Source organism: Phascolarctos cinereus, unplaced genomic scaffold (assembly GCF_003287225.1).
Source record: "Phascolarctos cinereus isolate Bilbo 61053 unplaced genomic scaffold, phaCin_HiC Scaffold_5;HRSCAF=322, whole genome shotgun sequence".
NCBI lineage: Eukaryota > Metazoa > Chordata > Mammalia > Diprotodontia > Phascolarctidae > Phascolarctos > Phascolarctos cinereus.
In genome coordinates, this window is record NW_027555958.1 from 92080670 (window position 1) to 92090695 (window position 10026).

The window sequence follows — 10026 nt, forward strand, 5'->3', positions numbered from 1 at the left end:
TACCCACCTCCTGAGAGAGGCCAAGGGACACAAAAGTACAGTCAAACATGTTTAGGCATGGACTCTATGATTTGTTTTGCTTGACTGCCCATATCTGTCAAAAGATTTTTTGTTTGTTTCTTTTCTTGTTCTTGGTTACTCGGGGAGGGGCATGGGATAAGAGAGAGGAGGGAACAGCAATAGTGAGGCCAACAGAAAGAAAGCGTGCATAACATTTTTAATGCACAGAAGAAAGTTCAGAAGGAAACATAGAAAAGCAAGACAGTTTTGAAATTAACACACAGAATTTATTACATCCTTTTTCTAAGCAGGCAGAGTGAAATGGAAACAGTTTCATAAAGGATCTTTTTGTGTTCTGCTGTATACATGGAAATGTTCTTTTTCTTTGGTGTTTAAGTTCAGAAATTTACAAATATTTTTAAAAGAGTCAAAGGTTATTATAAAAGAAGTCTGACCCCCTCTTCTAGGTGGTCAGGCTTCCCTAGAACTGAACACAGTCTGGACTACATACCTAGGTCCAGTGAGAGGGCTGCCTTATAGTGGAGAGAGAATAAATAATGTCCCAGTCCTCTGGACCCAGCAGTTGTTTTAAATGTTCTATATTTATGACATACACACATATATATATATGTATAGACATATACACATGCCTAAACACATACAGACATAGACACATATGCATACATGCGCATGTATATACACACGTGGGTGACCATGCATGTATGCATGGGTGTATACCTACATGCCTATGCATGTGTGTGTCTATAAACATATGCATATATATATGTGTATATATACATGTGCATTCAGATATAAGGTACTGCTGTCTTTAACATGTGAGCAGTTTGGTTGCCAAAAAGAGCAGATAATGAACTTTTGCATAAATAAAAAGGATTAAATCACTTTGTAAAGAATGTAAGGTGATGCTTCTTTCACATCAAGAGTTTGGTGTCTGAAGGAGACAGAAAAAGAACTTGTTAAAATATTATAAAATACAAGTGAGAAGCAACACAGTTTTCAAAGACACAAGATGTTAAGAGCACTACCTTGAGGACTGAGAAACTTTTGCCTTTTGTTGCCCAGAACCAGACTGCCAAATTACTTCCTGGACACCTCCACATCATGTGCTGCTTACCACTACAAACCTCCTTTATGTGCTGTCTTCCTCCATTATTATGTAAGCTCCTGGAGGTCAGGGACGGTCTTATTTGTCTGTATTTGTATTCCCAGCACTTAGCACTATCTGGTATATAGTGATATCTTAATAAATTATCTATCTACCTGTCTATCGATTTATTTTGTGTTGTGGTTGTTCAGTTGTTTCAGTCATGTCTAACTTTTCATGACCCCATTTCAGGTTTTCTTGGCAAAGATACCTGGAGTAGTTTGCCATTTCCTTCTCCAGCTCATTTTACAGATGAGGAAACTAAAGCAAACGGGGTTAAGTGACTTGCTCAAGATCACACAGCTAGTAAGTGTCTGAGGCCAGATTTGAACTTAGGTCTTCTCAATTCCAGGCCTATGCTCTATCCACTGCGCCACCCAGCTGCCCTATCAACCTACCAATCTATCTACCTACCTATCTATATGGCTGTCTAGCTAGCTAGCTATGTTCATTTTGGTCCTCTTCAAAAATGAAGGACCATAAAATGGCTTAGATTATACTGCTAAAGAACTGGCTTTTTGTTTGTTTATTTCACTTAAATTTAACCAACCAAGTATTTCAGAGTCATTTTTCTAGGCAGTCATTCTATGACCTGCCTATTTATACTGACTTTTTTTCCAAAGCAATAGATGTGCCCCATGGGGTGGGGATGGGGGGACTGTTGGGGAGGAAGTGGGGGAAGCAAAATGATGCCAACTTCTCCCCCATGAGCAGCTGTGTCCAAGCCAAGGCCTTCTGATATCCAGAACAACATAGACCACTAGAATTTCAGCTGCAAAAGAGATTTCAAATCTCACTGGACACAGACACCAGGATTATTGCTAGATTTGATATCAGGCCAGAAGACTTCAAAAACCTTTCGTAGCCATTCCGTTTTAAGTTCCTGCTTCCACATAGAACAAAAAGATCCTGTTAGCATCATCAGGTGCACTTTGGGGTGACATTGTCTGAAGAGTGAATGAGTACTTTGTCTAGCTGCCAGTAAAAACCACCTGTCTAAATTGGCAATTAGTCAGTTACACTGGCATCCCCCCTCCCAAGAAGCTGTTTTCGAAGAGAAAAGCAAGTGGCTGGAGGATAACTCAAGACTGGACAGAATCCTTGACAGTAAGTTCACATTAAGTTCATCACTATTTCAGAGCAAAAAGGAACCTGAGATCTCCCTCTAAATTTACTCCGAGGAATGAACTGAGGCTAAGGGAAAGGGTCAGGGGGAAAGAGGTATGTGTGTGAAGTATTTGACCCAACCAGTGTCAAGGAGAGACAGGACAAGAGCCTGGCCTCTTGATTCTCCAGCTGAGGCTCTCACTTCTCTCCCATGGGAATACTCTTACCTTGCTCTTACCATAAAGGAGCCTCTTTACTGTGCTGTCAATAAGGCAACCATAGACATCTTGGGCTTGTTCATGTATGTCAACTTCCTCTTCCTAGGATGTTGGTATTGTGTCAATTGTCCCCTTTTTCCCACCTATATAATTTCACTTCTTCAAGGCTCTGAGGCTCAGCCAAGTCTCTAAAGCTTAGCTACTAAATTTGAAAAGGATTAGGGTATACTTTAGGGCTCCACTTATGATTTCATAGGTCCTTGATGGGTTGGCATATTAACTTAATTTCTTATTTTTCATTTTCCTCACTGACTGATATTGTTGCCCTTGTAGGCTCCTCTTACTTAGCACACACTATCAGTCTGTTTACATTAGGGAATATAAGCAACCTTTTCAGTCACTCAATAAGCATTTATTAAATGCCTATTACCTCCAGGTACTATGATAAATTCTAGGGAATACAATGAAAGGCAAAGACAGTTCCTGCCCTCAAGGAGTTCACAATTCTCAAGAAAATATTATTTCCCATAAAACCTTAGTATTTCAAAAATAACCACTTGGGATTTGTATTGCAAGTAAATCACAGCAGACAAATATTAACATGCTGATTCCAATGGCAAAACCTGTAAGAGTGTAAGAAAATGTGTTACTATTAGATCCCTCCTATACTAACAACGTCTAGCATGTAGTAAGTACTGGTTACTGGTTAATTGACTGGTTAATTAAACACTGACACTGGGTGCTTATAGCTATAGATGGAGGTGTGTTAAGATACCCAGAAGGGGGTGCTTTTGTGTTCCACGTCTCTGCCCACTGAAATCCTTTTCTGCCTTCAAGGCACTAGTTTTTACAATTAATTGTGCTTTTATGTTCTCTCCTATTGTCAATTTTCTTTCAAAATCCTCTTATCCCCTAAGATGTTATCTGACAATATTTATGGAATCATGGAAAGTGGACCTGGAAGAGACCTTAGATATTGTTTACTTCAACCCCCTAATTTTACAAATTTGGAAATGGAGACCCAGGGAGGTAAAGGGACTTGCCCCAAATCAAAGTTGTCCCAGATTCTTTGGGACTCCATGGTTGGAACTGCAGATAACTGAAATGTTAGTATATTCATTTCACTTCTCATTTTTCAGCTCCCTAACTATATTGTTGCTCTATGAGTCTCCTCTTATTCAACATATACTCTCAGTCTATTTTATTTGGAGCAAGTCATGAGCAACTTTCTTAAGAATATTTTTATTCCAAAAGAAAAAAAAAAGAATATTTTTATTTCTCACAAAACCTTCCCATTTTAAAAATATCCATTTGAGAAGGGGAACTTGTATCTCAAATAAATACAAAAATATAAACATGTTGAATGCACTTCACTTTTCTAATACAGCCATCTTTTCTTCTACAAAATTCCAGGAATCATTCAGTCTCCTTTCCTTTCCATCCCCACCAGCCAGGGCTTCTGTCTAGCATCTCTTTTCTTTACTACAGAATGGAACTATAAATTCAATTCACTTATTAAATTAAATGCAAGTTTCTTAAAACACCCTAAGAAAGATGTAAGGATGAAATCAGGCAGACCCTGCCCTCAAAGAACTTACAATCTGTCAGTGGAACGTAGCCTATGTTCCTGTTCTTATTTCTGTCAAGACTTTGAGAGTTTTGCTGATGTTATTTGACTTCTAGAATGAAAACTACATTTTTATCAATATTATTTATACACTTGAATTCTTATCTTACATTAACAGTACCATTAACCTGATTGTATATTTGGTGGGTGTTTGGTTCAAGGGGCAGAGAGCCAGGAAGTCCTTGAAAGACACAATGCAAAAGGTCTTTGAGGATAACCCATGTCCATGTGGGAGAGAACAACGTGAGCACTCCAAAATCAGTGCCCTCCTCAGGGACACTGATAAACAAACAAGCAAACTGTACTGTCTCCTCTATTAAACACCAGTAACCTAGAAAATAGATTCTCAGCCAGAGAAAGAAAAGATTGCTGTCCATCTCTGCAGACAATTTTTAAAATTCCTTTTGCATCTTTTAGGGAAAGAACAAGTTTATAGAAGTATTGTAAACATATGTACTGATGGGGCTCTCTTGACTACTCCTAGTCCATTCCATTCACCACCTTCTAATCCTGTCCTCCATAACAGATACTGGGAAATGGTTTTACTTATTTTCAAAAAGCCCTGAATCTACCACTAACCCCACCCACTATGCAACACTGTCTTATAAATGATTAAGCTCTTAGCTAGGCACTTTAAAAGGACTATTGATTGATGGACTGATCTTTAAGGTCCCTTCTAGCACTAAATCCAATTAACATATTATTTAATAATTAAATAGCATTAAATATCATCTATATAGACACTATTTTCTATCTCTGCTGACAGGTGTGATGAGCATAATTGATGGTTTCTAGATAATGGTGCTGTCCTCAACCAGCAGACCTTCTATAGAGTCCACACCAGATGCCCCAAGCCATATGAAAGGGTCTTTTTAAAATTTACAATCTGCTGAAATTATCTCAATTTATGTCTCTCTGCTCATCACTCTGTTGAGAACAGCTGGCAATGGACTTGTCATCTGGTTTCTCTTCTTCCACTTCAAGAACCGTTTTATTGTTTATATCCTATACCTCTCAATTGCTGACTTGACTTTCCTTCTTTGTACATCTACTGTTAATACGGGCATAATAATTTCCTACAATTTTAATATGAAATCATTCGAGCTACAGTCATGTCTGAGCATTTATGTGCTGATTCTGTTTGGCTACAACACTGGCCTCTTCCTCCTGACAGCCATCAGTGTAGAAAGGTGTCTTTCAGTCCTTTACCCCATTTGGTACAAATGTCAACGTCTGAAGCACCAAACTGCAATTGTCTGTACTTTGCTGTGGGTATTCTCTGTTTTTGTGAGCTGGTTAGAATGTTTTTTGTGTGTGTGGGCAGCAGAGCCCAGATTCTCTTTTAGACCATGCGTGGTTGTGGAAATATTTTTGCTTATCTTGAACTTCCTCGTATTTGCCCCTCTCATGGTCTTCTCGAACTTGATCCTCTTCATCAAGGTCTTCTGTAAGCTGAAGCACTGCCAACCAGCGAAGCTTTACACCATCATAATAACCACAGTCATTCTGTTCCTTCTCTCTGCTATGCCTTCAAGAGTCTTGGTGATGATACGTAATTTTGAAGATGAAAACTATGAGTCTCTGAGATTGTTACATCCATATTTGAATACATTATCCTTTATGAATAGCCTGTCAACCCAATTGTCTACTTGGTGGTCGGTCAGATCAGGAGAAAGACAACCAGGAAGTCTTTGAAAGATACACTGCAAAGGGTCTTTGAGAATGAGATCACAGGATCATAGATTCACTCCAAATTCAGTGCTCCTCACTGGAAATAAATCCTATTCTGTATTAAACTAAGATTACCTAGAAAGTATATTCTCAGCCAAGGTAAGAAAAGATTGCTGCCTATTTGAGTAGACAACTTTTAAAATTCTCTTTGCATTTTCTAGGGAAGATGTTATAAACATATACACTGATAAAGCTGTCTTTACTGTCCTTAACTCATTCCACTTCCTTCTAATCTTATTCTCCAAACCAGACACTGGGAAATAGTTTTAGCTATTTTCAAAAGATCTGTCCTGGAAACCCTTCTCTTTCTGTCTCTCATTTCTGATTAGATTTGTATTTCCTTATAGGCTGAGACTGACTTTTTGTATTTTAATCCCCATTTTTTCTTTTGGTGATCTCATCCATTTCCATAGGTTCAATTATCATATAGCAACAAAAATTCTCAAATCTACATATCTAGCTCTCATCTCTCTTCTGACTGCAAGTCCCATGTCACCAACTGCCACCTAGAAATCTCCACCTGGATGTTCTATAAGTAACTCAAATTTAACACTGCCAAAACAGAACTCATTCTCTTTTCCCTCAAACTCCTTATATCTTTTTGCCTCTCAACTTCTGTGGATATCAGTCTTCAAGTTGCCCAGGTTCACATCCCTGAAGATAGCCTACCTTCTTCCTTCTTCCACCTTCCTTCTTCCACCTTCCTTCTCCTCTTATAAATTGCAATGTGATGTAGCCAATAGGCCACTGGACCCAAGTCCAGTTATGAGGAGAGAGGTTCAAATCTCACCTTAGACCCTTAAGAAACCCTGGGCAAGTCATTTAACTTGTCCTTCTTCATCTATAAAAAGACAAAGCTAGATTTAATGGCCCATAAGGACCCTTAACTCTAAAGCTATGATCCTCTGACCTTAACTCTTCATTCTTCACTCTTCCCTCTCCCTCAAGTAGAATGTAATCCCCTTGTAACCAACACAATTCAGGCCTTCTTACCTGGACTATAACAGTAGCCTCCTAATTGTTCTTCCTGCTTCCAGTCACTTCAATTTATCCTCCGCACAGCGGGCCAATTAATGGTCCTAAAGTACAGATCTGATTATACTACGCTCTTTTACTCAAGATTCTTTTTTTTGTTTTTAAGGCAACTGGGGTTACGTGACTTGCCCAGGGTCACACAGCTAGTAAGTGTCAAGTGTCTGAGGCCACATTTGAACTCAGGTCCTCCTGACTCCAAGGCTGGAGCTCTATCCACTGCACCACCTAGCTGCCCCTACTAAGATTCTATTGTGGCTCCCTATTGTCTCTAAGACACACTCCTCCTTGACATTCGAAACCCTTTACAAGTATTTCCAGTCTTTCCAAATTAATTTCAGATTATACTCTCCTCCTCCACACACCTCTATTTTCCAGGCAATCTAGTCTATGTGCTATTCCCCATATAAGACATTCCATCTGCCATCTTAATACCTTTGCATAGGCTGTCCCTATGGAACAGCTGGAATGCTCTTCTTCCCCTCCCTCTCTAGGAGTCCCAAGCTCCCTTCAAGACTTAGCTTAATTGCTACTTCTGATATGAAACCTATTCTGAAGCCCCTTCACCTAAGTTGTTAGTATTTTCATTCTGCCCATAAAAATGATTTTGTATATATTATATATTTCATTATCTGGGTTCATGATGTTTTCCTCCAGTAGGTTGTTTCAGTTTTTCAGTTTTGTCTTTCGTGTATGTGTTTGTACATATGTATATGTGTACATATATGTATATATATAATGTACACATATACATACACATACACCACAGTAGCTGGCAAGGGTAGGGACTTTTGATAAATGTCTTCTGAAAGTAAATTACTGAATTGGTTGTATTTTGCTTCAAAGGTTTCCAAAGCATATTTTTTCTTTTTTTTAAAGTAGATTTTTATTGATTTTTTTTTTGTTTTTACATTGCCTATATTTTCTCCTATATCTCTTCTTTCCAAAAGTCAACTTCATAAGGGTTTTTTTTAAAGAAAGAAGAAAAGAAAATCAGCAAAACCAATCAATACATCAAAAAATCTAATGTTACATACAATGTCCCACACCCATGAATCCTCACTCCTGCAAAATGTAGGTGTCTTCTCATATATCTTCTTTGGGATCAAGACTGTTCTTTAGAGTTTCACAACATTCATCCTGTTTTGTGGTAATTGTTCTCCAAAGCATTTGTTAATACTGTTCCCAATACATAGATAACTAGTGGGCCAGACACAGTAAAGATAAGCTCAAGGTTTTCACCCTAACGTAAGGGGGGAAAAAAAGCCAACAATCCTAAGGAATCTATTAAAACTAAGGATTAGGGTGTTTAGGGTGGACTTAATGTCCACGGGAATCACTGCCCAAATAAGCACTGGGAGTATCCTTAATCTTATGAAAGGAGGCAAGTGGCACAGTGGAAAGAGGGCCTAGCCTGGAGTCAAGAGGACCTGAGTTCAAATCTGCTCTCAGATACTTGAGAGCTGAATGACCCTGGGCAAGTCACTCAACCCTGTTTGCCTCAGTTTCCTCATTTGTAAAATGAGCTGGAGAAGGAAATGGCAAGCCACTCCAGTATCTTTGCCAAGAAAACCTCAAATGGTGTCACAAAGAGTCGGATGCTACTTAAATGATTAAACAACAACAAAATTAATTCTTTGAGCAGTCAGAATCTCCCACAAGATTGGTGTCCACAATCAGCCTGTGAAAACTGTAGACATACCTTTGTTCTTTCCTAATTATAAAATTTCTTCATCTTTTGTTTCATTATTATTTTACAATGTAAGTTGGAAATTTCCAGAGTCACAAAGGTCTCTGATTAGTAGGAAAATTTATTGTCTGTAATCTCTATCCCTACAATTACTTGTAAAAATTAATAAATGTGTCTTTGATTAATTTACCTGAAATCCAGAATGAAGTCTCTTTCTTCCACTAAGCATAATGAACACTGACATTAGAAAATATAACCACAGGTAAATAGAGAAAAGGTCTCAGAACCTTCCAATAAGGGGAGAAAAATTAGTTAGCAAAGAAGCATCATGATTCACCTTAATCACTCAGCTCTTCAAGTTTTTTTTTTCCCTCAGTGACTCTGGAAAATGTTGTGTTACTAAATTTCAAAAAGAGTATTATAACAAACTGAAAGGATCTCTTTGCAAAACATGAGATCAAAATATGTCTTTTTATCTACCTCATAATATCAACAAAAGAATTTCATGCCTAAGCTATCTAATTTTTTTTTCTCATTTCATTGTCAAGTAATCTATTCTAAACCATTACTTATAGGTCCAATATTTTACCTTCACAAGTTGATCTTAATAACCTTGTGTTCAATCAATCAGACCCGACTACATGTTTGCTCTACGTACAGCATGATGAATAGGGCACTAGGCCTGGAGTCAGAAAGACCTGAGTTCTAATACAGCTTCAGATACTTTCTAGCTGTGTGACCCTAAGCAAGTCATCTAACTTCTGTTTACCTCAGTTTCCTCATTTGTAAAAGGAGGATAATAACAGCACCTACCTCACAGGGTTGTTATAAAGATCAAATGAGATAATATTTGCAAAGCACTTAACACAATGCCTGGCATATAGCAGGTGCTATATAAAATGCTTATTCCCTTTCCTTCCCTTTCTTTCCCTTCCCCTGCTGGGAAAACTGAAAGGCAGTCTGTCAAAAAGTGGTTTAGGGCAGCATCTTATAGCACATATACAAGTTCCAAATAGGTATCTGACTTAAACATAAAAGACCATAGCATTTTATTTAATGGAGGAAAAGAGAGAGAAGAATTTTTCACAACTCTGGCTAGAGGAAAATTTCTTCTTTTTTTATGCTTCATCTTTTTTTCCCCTCCATTGCATGTAAGCCAAAATTTTTAAACATCCATTTTTTTAAATTTTGAGTTCAAAATTCTCTCCCTCTCTCCCTCCTCAAGCCCCTCCTTGAGGGCAAGAAATTTAATAGAGATTATACACGTGCCCTCAAGGATGGGCAGCTAAGTGTGCAGGAAATAGAGTACCAGGCCTGGAGTCAGGAAGACCCAGGTTCAAATGCAGCCTCAAACTCTTACTAGCTGTGTGATCCTGGACAAGTCACTTAACCCTTTTTATCTCAGTTTCCTCATCAGTAAAACAGGCGAGAGAACGAAATGGCAAACCACTCCAGT

The 10026-nt window shown here is 38.3% G+C and overlaps 1 protein-coding gene across 1 annotated transcript; it reads left to right on the forward strand.

Annotated features, from left to right (window-relative positions):
- Positions 1-5032: 5032 nt before the first annotated feature.
- Positions 5033-5859, forward strand: LOC110208647 (mas-related G-protein coupled receptor member H-like; the record flags this gene model as incomplete). Its single annotated transcript, XM_020986769.2, is given in 2 exon segments — positions 5033-5741; positions 5744-5859. Coding segments are annotated over 2 exon segments (825 nt in total), but the record flags the coding sequence as incomplete, so codon positions are not given.
- Between the last annotated feature and the right edge of the window lie 4167 nt (positions 5860-10026).